This window comes from Lupinus angustifolius, chromosome LG08 (genome assembly GCF_001865875.1).
Source record: "Lupinus angustifolius cultivar Tanjil chromosome LG08, LupAngTanjil_v1.0, whole genome shotgun sequence".
NCBI lineage: Eukaryota > Viridiplantae > Streptophyta > Magnoliopsida > Fabales > Fabaceae > Lupinus > Lupinus angustifolius.
Window position 1 is genome coordinate 22,012,592 of NC_032016.1, and position 20,753 is coordinate 22,033,344.

The 20,753-nt window shown below is 32.6% G+C and overlaps 4 protein-coding genes across 5 annotated transcripts; 1 reads left to right on the forward strand and 3 right to left on the reverse strand.

The window, feature by feature from the left end:
- LOC109355180 lies at positions 3,033–6,738 on the reverse strand. The gene is made up of 6 exons (XM_019598171.1): positions 6,012–6,738; positions 5,692–5,903; positions 4,961–5,183; positions 4,475–4,560; positions 4,074–4,165; positions 3,033–3,929 (listed from the first exon to the last, which is right to left on the reverse strand). Exons 1-6 carry the CDS (start codon positions 6,084–6,086, stop codon positions 3,688–3,690), a joined length of 930 nt encoding a protein of 309 aa, XP_019453716.1. The 5' UTR covers positions 6,087–6,738; the 3' UTR covers positions 3,033–3,687.
- Positions 11,615–14,631, reverse strand: LOC109355179 (probable protein phosphatase 2C 52). Of its 2 annotated transcripts, XM_019598170.1 has the most exons (6): positions 14,226–14,631; positions 13,274–13,779; positions 12,815–13,165; positions 12,612–12,729; positions 12,297–12,520; positions 11,615–12,173 (listed from the first exon to the last, which is right to left on the reverse strand). In XM_019598170.1, exons 2-6 carry the CDS (start codon positions 13,535–13,537, stop codon positions 11,706–11,708), a joined length of 1,425 nt encoding a protein of 474 aa, XP_019453715.1. In that variant the 5' UTR covers positions 13,538–13,779; positions 14,226–14,631; the 3' UTR covers positions 11,615–11,705. The 2 variants fall into 2 exon arrangements, with proteins under 2 accessions (XP_019453715.1, XP_019453714.1); XM_019598169.1 differs by lacking the exon at positions 14,226–14,631 and having other exon boundaries at positions 13,274–14,166.
- LOC109354017 (probable protein phosphatase 2C 52) lies at positions 16,041–18,300 on the reverse strand. Its single transcript, XM_019596372.1, has 5 exons — positions 17,901–18,300; positions 16,949–17,454; positions 16,490–16,840; positions 16,287–16,404; positions 16,041–16,195 (listed from the first exon to the last, which is right to left on the reverse strand). The coding sequence occupies exons 2-5, from the start codon at positions 17,210–17,212 to the stop codon at positions 16,041–16,043; spliced, it is 888 nt and encodes a 295-aa protein (XP_019451917.1). The 5' UTR covers positions 17,213–17,454; positions 17,901–18,300.
- Positions 19,988–20,600, forward strand: LOC109355186 (putative cell wall protein). The gene has a single exon (XM_019598179.1). The coding sequence runs from the start codon at positions 20,040–20,042 to the stop codon at positions 20,358–20,360; it is 321 nt and encodes a 106-aa protein (XP_019453724.1). The 5' UTR covers positions 19,988–20,039; the 3' UTR covers positions 20,361–20,600.

Consider the following 20,753-nt stretch of genomic DNA (forward strand, 5'->3'; position numbering starts at 1 on the left):
AACCTTGTGAACCATATGCCGACATTGGTGTGTTTGAATTTGTAGCAAACATTGATGGTTGTGATGGCATAGTAGGACGGTAAAAACCTTGTGAACCATATGCCGACATTGGTGTATTTGAACTGGTAGCAAACATTGATGGCAATGATTGTTGATATTGAGAACCTTCTCCCATATGGTAGGTAGTTGGAAATGTTGTGAAAGCTCCATAGGGTTGTTCTCCTTGAAGATAAGGTGATGGTACTTGTGCCTCAGAGTGAAACTGTGTTTGAGTTGAACTTTGATGTTGAGGTTCAGACTCATATGCAGGCATGTTGAATTTTTGAGTAGGAGGAGCTCTAACTTTGATGTTGAAGTTGCTTCTAGATCAGCTGCTAGACATTCTAGAGTCTATACAGTGAAACTAGCCGAAAATTGGTGTGATTGTGGAGAGTTTCAATCATTGAGATTGCCATGCTCTCATGCAATTGCTACTTGTTCAACACTAAATTTAGATTGTGGACAATTTATTTCACCAATTTATCGATTAGATAATATTTTGAAGGTCTATGGGATTCACTTTCAGCCAATCGGTAATGAAGAATATTGGCCTCCTTATTCAGGACCCTCATTCATTCCTAATCCTGTTATGCGTAGGAAGAGAACTGGAAGACCAAAAACGAAACAGATACATAATGAAATGGATGAAGTTCAATCTCAATGGATTAAAAAATGTGAATGGTGTAGGTCTGAAGGACATAACAGAAAGAATTGTCCATTCCGAATGAGGGAAGTCGGTGAGAGTTCTAGGCAACCCGGTAATAATGAGTAGTTAATATAATATTATGAATATGTTTTAAGTCATTGTGTACGATGTGTTTTAAATTAATATGTATGAATCTGTTTGAAATCAATGTCTATGAATCTCAATAAATAACCTTATTTTACATCATACAAAATAAAAATATAGTATAAATCAAAAACCCTAATTATACAAAACTCATGCAACAAAAAACTCATCTAAAATTCCAAAAAACCTTCACCATTTTAGGTTTCAAAGTGATACATGCAACTGAATGAATAATCTTAGTTTACATCATACAAAATAAAAAATATAATACAAATAATAATCTATAATTTTGATATAACTCATACAACTCAAAAACCAGAACAAAATTCTTAAAAACCCTGGACCGGAAACACCGATCCAAGGCAAAGAAAAAAAAAGAAAAAAAAAATACACGATTTTAATAAAAAGTATACTAGTTCCGTAATATTTTAAAAAATTATACCAGAGTGGTAATAAGACAGTCAAACTATACTAGAAATATAACTTAGAGTGGGGAAAAAAGAGGAACAATTTGCTTGAATGGGGAAGTTGCTTGGGACATTTATTTTTTAAGAATTGGCGATATTGTACCAACAGTTGAAATTTAAAATTATTCTCATCAATAAACCGTAAGATTAATATTAAAAGTAATATTGATGCATTGTGATCGTAAATATAAAGATTTATACTATCAGAATATTATTTATCACTCATTTATATATATTTTTTTTAAAGATTCAATTAAAATTAAACATGAATAATAGATTATATAATAATAGTGTATAAAACTTATATTATCGATGCATTTTTTTTATTTTTTCCCTGGGGGAAAATATAAAAGAAGATAAAAAGAAAGAATATAATTGAAGAAAAAATGAGAAAATCAGTGCATCATAAAAGTTATTTGATATGAAATCATCAAAGAATTAGAAGGAAAAAGAAAATATATTTTTGTTAAATAGACAATTTCACCTTTTATAAATAGTAATGAAAATTGGATAAAGCTAAAATATTACAATAAATACCAAAACAAACTTTCATACTCTAACCTCTCTTTGTTCTCATATATTTTATTTATTTCATTTCAATCTCTTAACGTTGTTTTCATTATCACATTAATCCTATAACTTTTATTCAACATTTTCTCACCACTACGATATAACTTAAAGTTTTAAACAGGAAAGAAGATAAATGAAAGATTATTTTAGCCATTCTTTACTAATTTTGAAGGGTATTTTGTAAATGTTTCTAAAATTGTGACCTTCTTACATAGTTACTAAATTAAAAGTAAATTATATCACCATTAAATACATTTACTAATTTATGGACATTAGTGCAAGCAGCTATCATTGTCGGTGGCCACCGTTTGCTACTCTGCATTTTCGCTGCATCACATCCAAACAGCCAAATCATGAAAGACGCCAATTTGTTTGAATTTGCGGTGGTTGACACTCTATAAATGAACTTTATCTATTTTTTGTAAGACGTAAATGAACAACACTATATTTATGTAATTTAATGGTATAAAGTATAATCTATAAAGTGCATTTATTGGTTTATCATTTGATTTAAAATTTTAATGTATTTTCTTCACGGCTTGGATTGATTAATCAGGATTTCTGTAGCTTCTAAACATTTCGATCTCAAACAGATGAAAAATTGCAATTGTGTTCAGACATTTGTGAACATTTATGCTAGCATTAATTATAATGGTCAAACAAACGTTCGATCTTGAAAGCAACACTTGTTAGAATGATAGCCACGAACTTCGAAAAGAATTAGTTCGTTATCACAAGGTGAAAAAATACCCTTAATAGTACTAAAATAAATATTCAACTACTTAAAGAGTGGGGACATGTTTGGTTAATTTATCAAATCATTCATATTTGAGCTTCCAAATTGTAGTAGTTGAGGATCTTTACACGCATTTGACAACCATTAGTGCATTTTTTTCAAACTTCAAAGGGTTAAGCTAATCCATGTACTATCTGTTTCTGCTGTGGGAGCTATATTATGTCAGTATGGGTCCACACGGAAATAAACTAATTAGTATATACTATGCATGGCAAGTAGCCAACCATTCATTAATTTATCATGAATGCAACACCCCTTAGATTGCATTATTTATTTTTTTAATCAAATGATAGTGAATGTTCCTGGTTTTAAGGGATGCTTATCTATTTCCAAAAGCAATAACCAGTACTTTATATTTATATATAAAAATCACATTTTTCATCTCATCCATAAACTACCATGGTTAAATAATAACAAGTGGTGTTACACATACACAATCCAGGTTCAAAGCTCTATTGGGTCTAACCACACTTCCCATCTCTATAAACCAAGACCTCTCTACAAGAGGTAAATTTCCATCCTTTCTTTGGAATCTCACAAGGGATGGTCCTAACATGAAAATGACATCAATTTCACACATAATTACTTTATAACCATTGATTATGATGTAATATTGTTTTTTTCAAAGCAATATTGTTTTAATCAATGATCATAAAATATGTGGAAAAAAGCGTGAAGAAAAGTGGTGCGAGAGTATCATTCTTATCCTAGTACACTCTCAAGGGCTAAACAAGTAGAGAAATATTCCATCCACACACTCAGCAAAAGAAAAGGTGCAATTAATGGCCCCCCAACTAGAACATAGACTGGTCATCCAGATCTTGTCTCATAACTTATCCCGAGTTAATGATAATGAAGTTAAATGTTTAGATTTTTAATTGACATTGACATATTTCATTAGCACGGGATAACAAATACGACAAGAATTGACATAGGAAATCTTTGTTCAAACAAAGACACAACAACCGAATATCCACAAAGGATAAATCTAGCGGTCAATTTGTGAAGTAGTGTGGCTTGGACTTTTAGCCATTTCTAATGCCCATGAAGTGATTAAAGTCATGATGCTGAACCCTTAGTTGCTTCAACCATGAATCAGCCACACTCAATAGTGAAGCCAGCCTTTCATGGTCCCTACCACAATTGCCTGAGACCCACACATTATCTTGCATTTTGTACGTGGCCAAACCAAATGGTGGTAGGGAAACGCCTTCACCTTCCTTTCTCTTCACGTGGGTTCCTTCAGTGTCATCATCAAGGTCCATATCTATATACAAATATAGCCAAAAGTTTCATTCAGTGCGCGCATATACTTTTCTATAGAATTAAAAAATTATAATTTACTTGAAGTGAAAATGCAAACAGTGAAAAAGGCAAAGTAGTTGTACATATTATAGTGGATAAGGAATACCTTGGAATGAAGATGAAAGTGTGTGGTAAGTGAGGAAACATGTAGAGAGGTCTTTAATTGTTCTTCCCATTGGGATATGATATATGGGGTACCTGAGAACAGCAACCACGTGTTGGTTTTTTCCCATCAATTGATCAAAATAAATGCTCAAACTAACTAGAAATCCTTCTACATAAAGGATACATGTTACCAACAAGGGTTTGGTCTAGTGGTGTAAGATCTCACTAGATTCCAGAAAGACCAAAAGTCAAATATTCGGTGAGCGACACTTGTTGGGAGGACATATTAGTTCTTTAACCATAGGGAGAAGATACTTTTGGTAGTACAAAAAAAATGATATAGTTGGGATCAATTCCAAATGTATCTAACCATGAGGACTAAGAAGAGTGAAAATTAATTACCAAGCAATTGCCATCCAACTTGCTGGTGAAAGATGTACACTTCTTAATGACATCAATCCTGGGTATCTTTCTGCTAAACCATTAATCTGAAAGTGAGGAATCAATTGGTCACACCAATAAAATCTATATACTTCTTTACACTATTGATTATGCAAGAAGCATATTTTAGTCATGTTTTCTAACAATCAGTCAATCATTTGATCCAAACAATGAAAACTAAATAGATTAAGGGGAATAAAAACAAACAGCAAAAGTTTTGGAAGAACATATGCTCAAGAAATACCATCATTTATTATATTATTGTAAGGAAAAATAAAGGGAATATGTATCCTTGTATTGCTGTTCCAAAAGGTATATACTATTAAGATGCTATTGGGAATATGGATACAAATGAAACACTGCTAAGGCTTTCAGGCTAATAACTAATAACGACAGCAAAAGATACAAAAGTAAGAAATGGCAAACAAGAATCAAACAAAGCCTAACCTTATCCATAAGAGGAACTCTTCCATATGGAGTTGATCTTTCAAAATACTGAAAATATAGATGGCCTAATCGGTTATTCAAATGCGAGAGGCAATCTTGCTCAAATCCTCCTTCTTCTGATGAAGTTCCATCCCACCTACATGCCTTATCACATTCGCTGTCGTCGCTGAAAGAATCACTGCCGGAATCCCTTGTTTCAGAATCACCTGACTCAGTCTCTTCCCTGGAATACTCATTCAAATTTAAGCATTATGTTACAGTATCAAAGATTAATATCCTTCCAATCAAGCAGAGAATCATGCACAACATAATTTACCAAATCACATCATTTTTTTATACAAAAAGATTCCTTCCACAAGCATCAAGAAATGTTGACCATAGGAACATTAGCACCAAGTGGTTGTTGCATATGGTCATAAAACATCATTTCAAAAAAGGTCATATGATGCAAAGTTTATGGTCACACAAAGTTCATGTGAATGGAAAATATAATCGTCGAGAGAACTTTGCCCTCTTAATGGGACTTCCCGATTCGATATGGATAACAAAAGTCTCAGACCGAAAAAGTTTATGGTTATGAAATATATTGGGGGCAACAATGGAAACAAAAGCTTCTTAGTTGCATGATGGTAAAACAGCAAAACATGTTGAAACAGTAGGTCTTGATTTGGACAAAATTAGAAACATTGAGCAACCCCAATGATGATATTTGTATGAAGATGTATATATACCTGACAGTGGTATTGCTAATGAATATTTGAATTGCAGAGAGGTAAGGCACATAGTATTGCACAACTGTTTCTCCATTAGCCAAGGTGATTGGAACTCCAGCTCCATAAGCACTTAACTCATCAAAGCAATTCCAAAGATCACCCAAGGTGAAATACTCAACTACTTCTCTCTCCCAAGGATGCCACAAAGGGTTCAGGTTTCTAATCTCATGCTGTCCAAAAAACAAAATACATGAAGTTAAAACCACAAATTCTATGATCATATGAGAAGAATAAATAATACACAATGAAATCAACGATAAAGTAAATAAATAAATCACCTTTTGAAGAAACTGGGATTGTACCACAGGGGTGGTACTACGTAGGAAGCAGTCAAGGTTAGACTTAGATTGCATTGACCCTTTATCAAAAATCGTGGCTTTAGAGCAAGAGAGAACAGAGAGAGCCCAAATGAAGGGAAAGAGAGAAAGGGAAAGGTAGAAATGTGTTATTAGAAAGAGAATTGAAATGCAAATGACCTTCCAAAGAACAAAGACTTCTAAAATTTGACCCTTAAGACAACTAATATTTTCCCCGCAAAAAACTCAATCTATCTGTCTCTTTGATCTCTTGAAATGGCAATCTCTCTGTATTTCACAGACAGTGACTTCGAAAACAATGTTGTAAATTCAACACAGTACAAGTAAAACACAATGTCAAATTAGGTTATTTTCTTTCTTTTCACGGTTAAAGCATAGTCTTAAAAAAAACTCAAGCCTACCCTGCTTTGTTCAACATTTAAGATAACACACGTTATCGCTTTAGCCTTATGCCTTAACATTAAATTTATCTAACCGACCAGAAACAACTGAGACACAGAGAAAATTTCAAGAAGCGAAAGCCAGACACGGTACGATGAAATGGTTCTTGTGTGTTTGGAACAGAAAAACCAATGTTTGTCTTGTTTGAGGATTTGTGGAAGCGGAAGCGTTACGAAGACATGGATGGTGTTTCGGTTGATAAATAATCTTTAACGGGAAATGGGAAAGTTGACTGCAACAATTTGAGTGTGTCGGAGAAGGATTTACGAATAAGATGTTATCAGAAAATATCCAAACAGACTAAGAGCTCTCTCTAGTTTCTTCTAGAAAAAGAAAACAATTACACTATAAATAATATAAATTACCTACCATTTTTTTACAACTATACAAACTTCCCCTAATTTTTATATTTATTATACTGACTATTCAATCTATATATAAAAAATAAGTGTAATCTTTTAAACAAAAAATGTGATAAATACAATTAAATTAAACAAAACATGATACATTGTGGAGACAAGTGCAAATAATATATGAGTCAATATTTCTTTCTTATTTTTGGTTCATTATACTATATTATAAGAGCGATTTAAACAATATTTCTTTAGAATTATTAATGCATTTTGTAACAAAAAAATAATAAAGATACATTGAATTGTATATTATTTAGACTTGTCTACACAATATATCATATTTTGTTTAACTTAATTACATTTATCATATTTTTTGTTTGCAAGATTAAAGTTATTTCTTATGCATGAATGCTCAGTATAATAAAAGTATAAAAAGTTGGGAAGGTTTGTGTATGTGTAAAAAATTAAGGGATGATTTGCATAATTTCACTAAAATTCAGGAATGTCAGTGTAATTTATTCAAAAAAACTATGATGAATTCAGAAGGAGGGGCATTTATGTAAAAAACACCAAATTTATGGGATATAATGCAAAGATTTATATCCACTATTATATCATCTCATTCAGTTTGGATGATGTAGAATAATCATCATTAAATATAAATGGTGGTAAATAATATAGTTATGGTATATAAAATAAGAAATGTGAAATGATAATATAAGAGTTTTTTTAGGTTGCCACTCTATTATTCACACTTTTATAATATTTGACCCTTCAAACAAAATAATTTAAATAATATAGGGTGAATGATACATTATATATAAATCTTATACCTAGTATACTCATATAAAATTCATACCCTTCATATATAATATCATATGATTACACACTTTTATCTAAAATATAATGTGATGAACATACAAGTGCAAAATTGATTATCCTGATCTTCATGCGTTTTTCTTGGTGCTCTCTCCGAAGGAAGGAAACATGAATAAAGTTTCTTAAAGTTTAATTTTACTGTTTTCTTTTATATCACATGTGATCAATTTTTATGGGTGATGCATTATCTATGATTTTTTTAATCAAAAAATTGAGATAATGTTAGTGATGTGAACACTGTCAATCAAATTTCCATCTATTAATTGTATTATATGCGGTGTTCGGTATCATAAGCTTCTAATTGAAGAAAAAAACTATCTCGGCAGGCAATTTTTAATTGTTTTTTAGATGTTTGTAGAAATCAAACTAAATGAGAAATAGTGACAAATTGATTTATTATAAGGAAAATGTAAATTTTGAGATGTTCAAATATCATCACTATATATTGCTATATCAATGTTGTGCAAACCACGAGATACTTAATAAATTAATCATTTATATGATGAAGAATATGGGATCAAAGAGTAGGATGACATAGGTTTATGCCGTGACTTAATATATTTGTTTAAAAGCTTAACAAGTATTGATTCCTATAAGGTTTTGATTTTTGTATGTTCCAAAATTTTATATTTATTCTTTTATAATGACATGGCAACAATATAACATGTGTGGATAATAATCATGTCATTATTAGAAATTGAAACTCAAACTTTGGAACATACACGGACAAAAGTTGAGAACAAAAAATTATAAGAAGTAAAAACAAAACTGTTAGAACTTTCAATGACCAAAAACATGTTAAGGCTTTGTGTACTGAAAGAGTGAATTTGAGTTCGAAACAAACCAAATATGATATAAAATGTATTCTTTTCCCTACCTATCCTCACCACACCACAATCCTCCCGCACACAAAACCATTGCATCACCACCCCAACACAATTACTACTTCTATTGTTGATGCTGCCATCCCCAAAACTACCACACCACCCTTGTTGTTGCCATCATCGCGAGTTGAGTTGCTGCCATACCAATATCCTATCAATATCGTTGAGCGGCTACCCTTGCTATGTTCAAGGTCGTTATTTCTGACGAGGACCTGTTTTCAAGGGTGTCTCATTCCCTCATTCCCTGTCTTATGTCAATCATAGATTAACACGTGGATAAAATAAAAAAAAATAAAAAACAAAAAATAATAAAATGAAATATTTTGATTAACTTGAAACATGGAATGAAAAACCATTTAAAACATATGATTTTTATCCCGTCATTCCTCTCGTTCACACTACATGTCATTACTATCGCTCTATTATCATTTTCCACACGCTTATCACCATCACTATTATCATTAAGTCAAAAAGTATATATTAGAAAATATATGTAATTTTTATATAAAGATAATTTTGCCATGATTTTATAAATTACCATATTCAGTATTATTGATTTTCATATGGTAGAAGTTTGCTTTTATATTTTTATAAAGTACTTCAACATTTATTGGTCTTCTAAAAAAATCATTAAGTACATCCTTTAGCCTGTGTAATATAGTAAAAGGCATTTTATTATAAAAATTATATAAAATAATGTGCATCAAAGTGATCAAACATTGCATAATATAAGAGTTTCTTTTGTCCATTTACCCCAATGATGGTACCCAACCGATAAGATTGATTTCTTTGAAGGTTGAGAATCACATCATCTAGTAGTAATAAAAAAAATCCACACAATTCGAAACACTAGAACCGAAGTGTCAACCAACTACGCTAGTTTTGATGGTATAGAATAAGTGCTGATAAGATTGTATCCTACTCCCACCCAATATAATTAAATCCCTCTAGTATATCTACTATAATTTTGTATAATACTTTATGGACACGATGGTTATATGATAAGATGATACCTTGTGCTTCTAGATTAATTATTCGTCCATATTTTTTGACAATGTCTTCTTAGAAAGAGATAAGAAATGTTGAATATGAAGATAACTCCAAAGTTAGAACATGTTCCAATGCAATTTAACTTGATTAATTTAAATTTCAATATCATTTTTTAGAGAAGAGCGAGCTTGCATTAGGGACCTGCATATTAGATGCGGTATAGATACCTTAATTGTAGAAACACTTTTTAAAATGTGCATCTAAATATAATAGCTTGTTGAATATAAATACTTATATCATAAGCTCTCATGTAATAAACACTTATGTCATAAGTACTTACATAAACTGTAGTTTTAGTTCAGGTCTTCTGGACTATTAAATACAAACAAAGAAAAGAAAATGCAAAAATGAAAATACAACAGCAAACACTCTGAATTGAAGATTGTGTGTGACCGTGTGCAAGGGAGTGGTGAATCCTATGTAGTACTAAAAGTAGATGCCTTATTTATTTTTTCTTTTAATTTCAATGACAAAAACGATATTTATTGTAAATATAAAGGTTTAAAGTGTGAAGTATGACATTTTTCTCTTTTTTTATTGTATTCCTCTTTTTGGTACTAAAGATCGCGTGAGTGGAGTGCTATATTTTGTATTGGACTACTAACCTAATAAAAAATCTCAAGTTACGTTGTGCGTTTTACTTTCTCTCATGTTAACATTTTTATGAATAGTAAGGTTTAAGTAGGTTTATGGTGAGGGCTAATTTAAAAAGGGTAGACTCTATGGTTTAAAAACGTTTACAAAATTATTTATAAATTATGTCCTTAATGAACATTTAATATGTTATCATTTTTATTGTTTTCTGATATGAATAAACGGTTAAACGAAAACTCCTTCAAGTAATATTTTATTTATACACAGAAGCTCAAGGATTGCTCCGTAAGCCAAAAGCTTAAAGTATTTGTGCATATTCAATTAATAAAATAACATAATTACACCATAGTTGAAATAAAAAATATTAAGAGAATGGATTTTAATTTAAAATAAAATAAAGAGGTTGGCGGTCCTTCTAGAAGCAAGATTATCGTCAAGTTAACATCTATTTGGGAGGAAATAGAGATAATAATATATGACATAAATAAAATTTTAACAGCTCAATTCCATCAAGTTATCCACGTTATCCAGCCCTCACCATATAGTAATACTTTATATAAGGACTACGGTATTATTTTCATATTTTTTATATGAAAATTGTTCTAACTCTTTAAAAATTAAAACATAAATAAATAGAAATTTTTTAAAATAAAATACTATATTTTAATATTATTTGCTCAAAATTGATTAAATCAGAATAATATTTGGAGACAAAGTTTAGGACAAAGGATATAGTTTCATGTTCCCTTTGAGTTTTACCCGCAGCAACAGGTGAACAAGTAAAAGGTGATTTTATAGCAAATTATCTTAAGTTTTATTTTTTTTCTTAGAGCCTCCCAAATTTTTTTTCGCATCTCATATAATGATATAACTAATGCTTTTTATTCTAGAAATTGAAATATATTTTTAAAGTCACGACTCGCCACATACGCATTTTTTTAACTAATATTTTTAAAACGTTATTTCTAAAAATTGAATTTTAATTAAATATTAAGTATAGGGTCTCAAACTTTCAATCATACATGTCTAAGGTTGCCTCGGTAATTAACTAACTATAAATAATAGGAATATTCTCAGCATTAGGTGGCAACATCAAATTTCATAGATGGAAGTCTTTGAATTGTGTCAAAAAAAGTATATCATTTTCAACCATTGCTGGAATATATTAGACTTAGAGAAGAATATCTTAATAACTGTTATACGTTGAACGTCTTTGAAGCTTGCATCACGCTGAAATCCATTAAGTTTTTCTGACATCAAATTAATTAAGCTTCTTTTTTATATAAGTAATAATTAAGGCTTAATTTATACCAACTTATTAGCTAACCAAAGAGCACTAGAATGATACCACTTCCAGAAAATTTTCTTTTCTTTAATTAACTGTGTTGTGCACTCGTGGCATCTATTGATAGTACAAAAAACAATAAACAGTTCGCATCATTAAACCACCAAATTCAAGAGTTTGGTTTTTCCTCAGAAAATCTAGGAAGTTGGACCAATGAGTTTACACGGGTGACCCCTTCCAAACCTAACCACTTTTGATCTTCAGCTAATGATGTTCCATTTTCAACATCAACAGACATTGCTACATTAGTTCCATTTTCTTCTGAGGATCTCACAGTGAAGTTCCTTTGCAAATATGGCTCAGATTTTTGTCCATCATCTGACTCAATTGGATTACCTCCTGAACGGTTGCTCTGGATTGTTGCAGAAGAAAAGCCATGTTGATCATAATCAGATTCCGAGTCCATTTTCCCATCCAAGAATAAGCAGACAACAGCACAGTCATCAATCTTTGAAGTAGGATACTTATTTTTCCACTCCCGGGCAGCAGAATCTACCACAATCCTCGCTGCAGACGATCGCGTTGGTGCTGAACATACTATCTCAACCACCTCCTTATTGCTTAAAACATCCCATACCTGCACAAACCACATTGACATAAGAAAAGATGAACGAATTTATAAAGCAAATCCAAAACAGAGAAAAGTGTAAAACAAAATTGAACAAACATATAAGGATATTATGAGATTGAAAATTCTTACCCCGTCTGAAGCAAGAACAATGAATTGATCTTTGTCAGTTAGCAGCCGGTGAAAAAATTCAGGTATAGAAATCACACCATACTCTTTCAAGCAGAAATCTCCAAATGCTCTAGCCATTGCTAATCCTGGTGCATCATCAAAAGGCAACCATACCCTATGAACTTCTGGTTCATCTTGCAAAGCAAATACTCTACCTCTGCAGCGTTTAATTCTTTCTGCTTCTCCTGTAAGAATTTACAACCAAATTGAAGTTAACATCAATCAAAAAGCATGGATTGAATGGACATAGGATAAATCATGATGCAAATGACATACTTGGCAAATCAGGCTTCAAATCAACTGTCAACTGAATTGCTACAATGGAGTCATTGCTGTCCTTGGATCCCATGATTGCTCGAGAATCCCCGATATTTCCCATGAACAAATTTGAACCCTGGCATGATAAGAAATTAAGGAAACTGAAAAAAAGAAGAATGGGAAACACAAGAGTAGATGCTTCTCTTTCTAGTTTCCACTACCTGCTTCACTAAAGTTACAGCTGTGCTCCCACTACAGAAGCAGTCCACATTAGGATGCGCCCTGAGCTCTTTGTCCATAGCCTTGTATGCCTTCATGAAAGCTTCTCTCCATGTAGAATTCAGTTCATTCGCGGAAGAGGAATCCTTCTCAGATTCTCCCGTATCAGGCTTTATGTTCCCTTTGAAGCAAGATTTACTTGATCCATTTCCATTTTGCTTCAATTCAGGCGAATGCAAAAATGAAAGCAGTTTTAATGGCAAGGCATCCCTCACTTTGCGCGCAACAAGATGACCATGTGGACCGTGGCCATCAAAGACACCACAAAAGATCGTATCTTCGGACACGAAATCCTGCATAAATACATAACCAAATTAGGATGTTAAAGTCTAAAACTAACCAAGCATCTCTTCAATCTCATAGAACCATTCATACTTCACCAAAAGGATGAGCTTACTTACTTCCCATACAACCATGGCATCCTGATTAATACCCTTGCGGCCCTGCTGCGTAAATATGCAAGAAGACTGGCTCTTTCCATTAGTGAAAATCCTACCGAGTATGGATGGTAAATGGTGTAGTGAAATAACATGATCAGATAATGTTCTCCTTGCTGCTCTATTTTTCCCACAGCATCCAACTTCTAAGCAAGATGGAGAGACCTTTTCTTCGTTGCTCCTGCTGCTACAAGTACTCCTATTGCTTGTTGAGACACAACACCCCATTTGCTTAACTCCAGAATGCAGACATCTGATGGAAGTAAAGGTTGGTTTCTTTAAATTTCCCTAAAGACTCACATTAGTTGCTGAGGTTGCAATTCTGGTCAACTTTGTAAAACAATCCTTGCTTCAAATATTGTCAAGTCAAATATAAGCAACTTTACACCTCAATGTAGAAAAATGGGGTATTTCCTACTTGGTCAAATGCTAAATCTGCCGGAGGCTATGTTAATGGATGATGACCCAAGCTGAACACATAAAGATAGGTGAGTTAATAGTTAATAATATATGGTCTAGAAGAATATAGCCATTGAGAACTATAAAGGGAAAAAGGGTAAAACAAGTTTAAGAAAACAAGCTTTTTAATAACATAAATGCTAACATGTGAACTAGCCAACTAGGAATATAATATACTTATAACCTGTTCTACTTTGACTGCATCAAAATGAGAAGTTGAAGTAATTTAATCAAGTAACTAAGTATTAAAAACTGAACCAAAAAAGTACAAAAATGCAGAAACACAAGAGACCTTGTCCTGTTTTTCATTTTTCAAACAACATTTCAGACCCCAAAATTATGTCCTTCCTTTTCACTAAACATAGAAAAATATATAAGATCAAATGTATATCAAAACCAGGAATCTCCAATTGCACTTCATTAATTAGAGTTGTTACTTGAACCTAGAACTACAAACCTGGATAACAAAATTATGAGGAAGGAGAGACTCTCAGAATGCAGACCCTCCATTTCCTATTGTTGAAACTTGAAAGCAGAAGGGAAGGAAACAAATGGTCATGTCAAAAGTGGAAAAGTTGGAGAAGCACCTTTCTCTGAATGCAGAAAATTAAGGTTGGAGATCATAGATGAGCATAATAAGATTTAGAGAAAGGGAGTGAAATAAAGAGAGAGTGTGAGTATTAATAAGGAAAGGGATGATGGTGGTGCATTAATTAGAAAAGCAGGGTAGAGAGTGCAGAAAGAAAAGGAGAGTCAAAAAGAGCAAAGTTATTTCTCATATTTTGTCACAAGTTATCCGTTATCTCTTACATTTGCATGTAGCAACAACTATTGTAAAGCAGTACTAACTCTTATTTTTTTGTATCAGCTGTGCAAGTGGGGAACTATTGAAATTGGACTCGAAACCATTTTTATGATTTATTTCACTATTTTTATGTACAAGTATAGAGCCCATTTTGGTCATGGAGTGGCATGGTAGTTTTATTCTATTTTAAAAAGAGTTTTCACCACAAGATATTAGTCCAATGATATAAAACCTCGTTAGATTTATAGGATGATCAAAAAGTCATGAGTTCAATTTCTAGAAGCGACGTTGAGAGAATATCGTTGGTAGTAGAAAAAGTTTTAAAGTTAAAATTGAGTAAAGGTATGAATAAGTAGACAATGTTTTCAAGAAAGTGAGTTATATGCCCCCTTAATTCTGTCAACTTTATCCCCTCTCCTTTGTTGGCTCTCTTTCTTTTTTTCCTTTCTACCTTTCTTCCTTTATCCTTTTGAAAAAACAAGGTTTCTACTTTCCATGAGGAATATGGGCATGGCCTAATTGCTCTTGACACCTTTGCCCACTATTTTATTTAAAACAAAGTAGGTAAATTGTCATTTTGATAATGCATGCTGATACACACATTTCATTTTGGTTTCTAACATTTGAAATTACCCCTTCACTTTACATATGAAAATTACCTTTCAAGTCTTTCACAGTTTTTTAACTAGAGTCAGTTTCTATATGTGTTTTCGACAAGAATTTGCTATTACAAACTATATCCCAAACCATATTCTAAACCAATAAAAATATATTATGTTAATTAGAAAAATTATATATTATTTTTTCAAATGCTACAATTTCATGATTCCGTAAATATCAAAATTGGTACAAAAAATGAATTGATATGGAAAACATAAACGAGGTTCAACAATCTCAACCCCAATAAAAAAAAATTGGGAAGCTAAACAATGGGCCCAAATTAATTATGAAAAAATAAACATCAAAATACAATCAAACCCAATGGACTCTTGCATGCATGTGGTCCTTATCATATATGGTTTGTTTGGATCAAGGCCGTTAACTTCTTGAGCCAAGACATCTATTAGTTTATAGATCCTCGCATCCATAAAAGGTAGTATGTATTACAATGTGGTATTTTTTTTTATACACAATACTAATTTATTAAGGATGTATATCATTTTCCATACAAAAGATGATGTGTAATCAAAATTAAGAAAGATTAAACGAATATGAATAACATTCCTATATGTCAACAGGCAAGTATATGAGAATAGAAAACATTAACCAACGATATATTGGTCTAGTAGTATAAGGTTCAGCTAGATTTCTACCAAAAGATTAAGAGTTAAATTCTCAAGAGTGATACTTGTTAGGATAAGTAATCACGAATCCTGAACGAGATTAATTCTTTACTCAAAAGGGTGATCAAATATCCTTGGTAGTACTAAAAAATAGAAATTATTAAGAATAAAACTAAAATTTTACCTATTCTAAGTTATTCTTCAGATGGCGGTGCATAAATCCAACCACGTGAAAGCTCCATTTATTGGCCGCTACAACGTTGGTAACAATATGAACTTCTGGTTCATCTTGCAAAGCAAATACTCTACCTCTGCAGCGTTTAATTCTTTCTGCTTCTCCTGTAAGAATTTACAACCAAATTGAAGTTAACATCAATCAAAAAGCATGGATTGAATGGACATAGGATAAATCATGATGCAAATGACATACTTGGCAAATCAGGCTTCAAATCAACTGTCAACTGAATTGCTACAATGGAGTCATTGCTGTCCTTGGATCCCATGATTGCTCGAGAATCCCCGATATTTCCCATGAACAAATTTGAACCCTGGCATGATAAGAAATTAAGGAAACTGAAAAAAAGAAGAATGGGAAACACAAGAGTAGATGCTTCTCTTTCTAGTTTCCACTACCTGCTTCACTAAAGTTACAGCTGTGCTCCCACTACAGAAGCAGTCCACATTAGGATGCGCCCTGAGCTCTTTGTCCATAGCCTTGTATGCCTTCATGAAAGCTTCTCTCCATGTAGAATTCAGTTCATTCGCGGAAGAGGAATCCTTCTCAGATTCTCCCGTATCAGGCTTTATGTTCCCTTTGAAGCAAGATTTACTTGATCCATTTCCATTTTGCTTCAATTCAGGCGAATGCAAAAATGAAAGCAGTTTTAATGGCAAGGCATCCCTCACTTTGCGCGCAACAAGATGACCATGTGGACCGTGGCCATCAAAGACACCACAAAAGATCGTATCTTCGGACACGAAATCCTGCATAAATACATAACCAAATTAGGATGTTAAAGTCTAAAACTAACCAAGCATCTCTTCAATCTCATAGAACCATTCATACTTCACCAAAAGGATGAGCTTACTTACTTCCCATACAACCATGGCATCCTGATTAATACCCTTGCGGCCCTGCTGCGTAAATATGCAAGAAGACTGGCTCTTTCCATTAGTGAAAATCCTACCGAGTATGGATGGTAAATGGTGTAGTGAAATAACATGATCAGATAATGTTCTCCTTGCTGCTCTATTTTTCCCACAGCATCCAACTTCTAAGCAAGATGGAGAGACCTTTTCTTCGTTGCTCCTGCTGCTACAAGTACTCCTATTGCTTGTTGAGACACAACACCCCATTTGCTTAACTCCAGAATGCAGACATCTGATGGAAGTAAAGGTTGGTTTCTTTAAATTTCCCTAAAGACTCACATTAGTTGCTGAGGTTGCAATTCTGGTCAACTTTGTAAAACAATCCTTGCTTCAAATATTGTCAAGTCAAATATAAGCAACTTTACACCTCAATGTAGAAAAATGGGGTATTTCCTACTTGGTCAAATGCTAAATCTGCCGGAGGCTATGTTAATGGATGATGACCCAAGCTGAACACATAAAGATAGGTGAGTTAATAGTTAATAATATATGGTCTAGAAGAATATAGCCATTGAGAACTATAAAGGGAAAAAGGGTAAAACAAGTTTAAGAAAACAAGCTTTTTAATAACATAAATGCTAACATGTGAACTAGCCAACTAGGAATATAATATACTTATAACCTGTTCTACTTTGACTGCATCAAAATGAGAAGTTGAAGTAATTTAATCAAGTAACTAAGTATTAAAAACTGAACCAAAAAAGTACAAAAATGCAGAAACACAAGAGACCTTGTCCTGTTTTTCATTTTTCAAACAACATTTCAGACCCCAAAATTATGTCCTTCCTTTTCACTAAACATAGAAAAATATATAAGATCAAATGTATATCAAAACCAGGAATCTCCAATTGCACTTCATTAATTAGAGTTGTTACTTGAACCTAGAACTACAAACCTGGATAACAAAATTATGAGGAAGGAGAGACTCTCAGAATGCAGACCCTCCATTTCCTATTGTTGAAACTTGAAAGCAGAAGGGAAGGAAACAAATGGTCATGTCAAAAGTGGAAAAGTTGGAGAAGCACCTTTCTCTGAATGCAGAAAATTAAGGTTGGAGATCATAGATGAGCATAATAAGATTTAGAGAAAGGGAGTGAAATAAAGAGAGAGTGTGAGTATTAATAAGGAAAGGGATGATGGTGGTGCATTAATTAGAAAAGCAGGGTAGAGAGTGCAGAAAGAAAAGGAGAGTCAAAAAGAGCAAAGTTATTTCTCATATTTTGTCACAAGTTATCCGTTATCTCTTACATTTGCATGTAGCAACAACTATTGTAAAGCAGTACTAACTCTTATTTTTTTGTATCAGCTGTGCAAGTGGGGAACTATTGAAATTGGACTCGAAACCATTTTTATGATTTATTTCACTATTTTTATGTACAAGTATAGAGCCCATTTTGGTCATGGAGTGGCATGGTAGTTTTATTCTATTTTAAAAAGAGTTTTCACCACAAGATATTAGTCCAATGATATAAAACCTCGTTAGATTTATAGGATGATCAAAAAGTCATGAGTTCAATTTCTAGAAGCGACGTTGAGAGAATATCGTTGGTAGTAGAAAAAGTTTTAAAGTTAAAATTGAGTAAAGGTATGAATAAGTAGACAATGTTTTCAAGAAAGTGAGTTATATGCCCCCTTAATTCTGTCAACTTTATCCCCTCTCCTTTGTTGGCTCTCTTTCTTTTTTTCCTTTCTACCTTTCTTCCTTTATCCTTTTGAAAAAACAAGGTTTCTACTTTCCATGAGGAATATGGGCATGGCCTAATTGCTCTTGACACCTTTGCCCACTATTTTATTTAAAACAAAGTAGGTAAATTGTCATTTTGATAATGCATGCTGATACACACATTTCATTTTGGTTTCTAACATTTGAAATTACCCCTTCACTTTACATATGAAAATTACCTTTCAAGTCTTTCACAGTTTTTTAACTAGAGTCAGTTTCTATATGTGTTTTCGACAAGAATTTGCTATTACAAACTATATCCCAAACCATATTCTAAACCAATAAAAATATATTATGTTAATTAGAAAAATTATATATTATTTTTTCAAATGCTACAATTTCATGATTCCGTAAATATCAAAATTGGTACAAAAAATGAATTGATATGGAAAACATAAACGAGGTTCAACAATCTCAACCCCAATAAAAAAAAATTGGGAAGCTAAACAATGGGCCCAAATTAATTATGAAAAAATAAACATCAAAATACAATCAAACCCAATGGACTCTTGCATGCATGTGGTCCTTATCATATATGGTTTGTTTGGATCAAGGCCGTTAACTTCTTGAGCCAAGACATCTATTAGTTTATAGATCCTCGCATCCATAAAAGGTAGTATGTATTACAATGTGGTATTTTTTTTTATACACAATACTAATTTATTAAGGATGTATATCATTTTCCATACAAAAGATGATGTGTAATCAAAATTAAGAAAGATTAAACGAATATGAATAACATTCCTATATGTCAACAGGCAAGTATATGAGAATAGAAAACATTAACCAACGATATATTGGTCTAGTAGTATAAGGTTCAGCTAGATTTCTACCAAAAGATTAAGAGTTAAATTCTCAAGAGTGATACTTGTTAGGATAAGTAATCACGAATCCTGAACGAGATTAATTCTTTACTCAAAAGGGTGATCAAATATCCTTGGTAGTACTAAAAAATAGAAATTATTAAGAATAAAACTAAAATTTTACCTATTCTAAGTTATTCTTCAGATGGCGGTGCATAAATCCAACCACGTGAAAGCTCCATTTATTGGCCGCTACAACGTTGGTAACAATATTCTACTAATAGCAGGTAATAATTGAAAACAGTTTAACCATTTTAACTTATTAGTGTCTTGCAATTCACTAAGCCGCAAATTACCAACCACCAAGTAAAGAAACACTTAATTCACCGCCCAAGTTCACTCAACTCTACACTACCAGAACAATTATATAATGCATGAACCTCCCCTTATATCTTCAACACAAAAGTGAAAAACTAAAGCACATAATCACTAACACCCTCATCTGAAAATGGTTTACAAAGCCTCATTTTTCCTTGCACTTATTCTTGTCTCCAATATTCTCCTTGCTGTCAATGTTGCTGGACGCAGCATTGGTAAGAACTCGAATAACCCGGACAAGAAAGAGCCTCAATTTTTCTTCAGGCATGAACATATAGGATTTCCACCTGCATTTGGCATCAGACCTCATAATCCTTTTAGTGGAGGAGCAGGAACCGGAACAGGTCGCAGTTATGTTCCAGGTGGTGACGACACATTTGTTCCAAACCCTGGTTTTGAGGTTCCAATTCCTGGTGGAGGTGGTAGAGTTACACCAGGAGTTCATCCATGAGTTCCATAAATGCTTCATTGAACTAGCTTAATGTAGTTTGCATTACTTTTATGCTTTGAAGAAGACTTGTGTTTTTGTGCTTTATAGCCATAAATAAGTGTGTTCAATGTATTCACACTAGTAGTCTGTTATTTTGTATGAGCATGTTGGACTGATAAGTCTTGTCTGCTATTTCCTTTGTAGCTTTGTTTTAAGCTGATTGAAGTGTGATTAATTTATGTTTAATTGTTTGCAAGGTCCCTCAAGTTCTCAATAGTTACTACTATATATTCTATGAAGAAAAAACTTGCTATTATAAAGATGTTTTTTTAATGCCCTGAAAATACTTGGGGTGGTGGAAATGAGTTATTAATTAGAGAGAAAAATTATTTCAAATAAAAGATACTATATGTA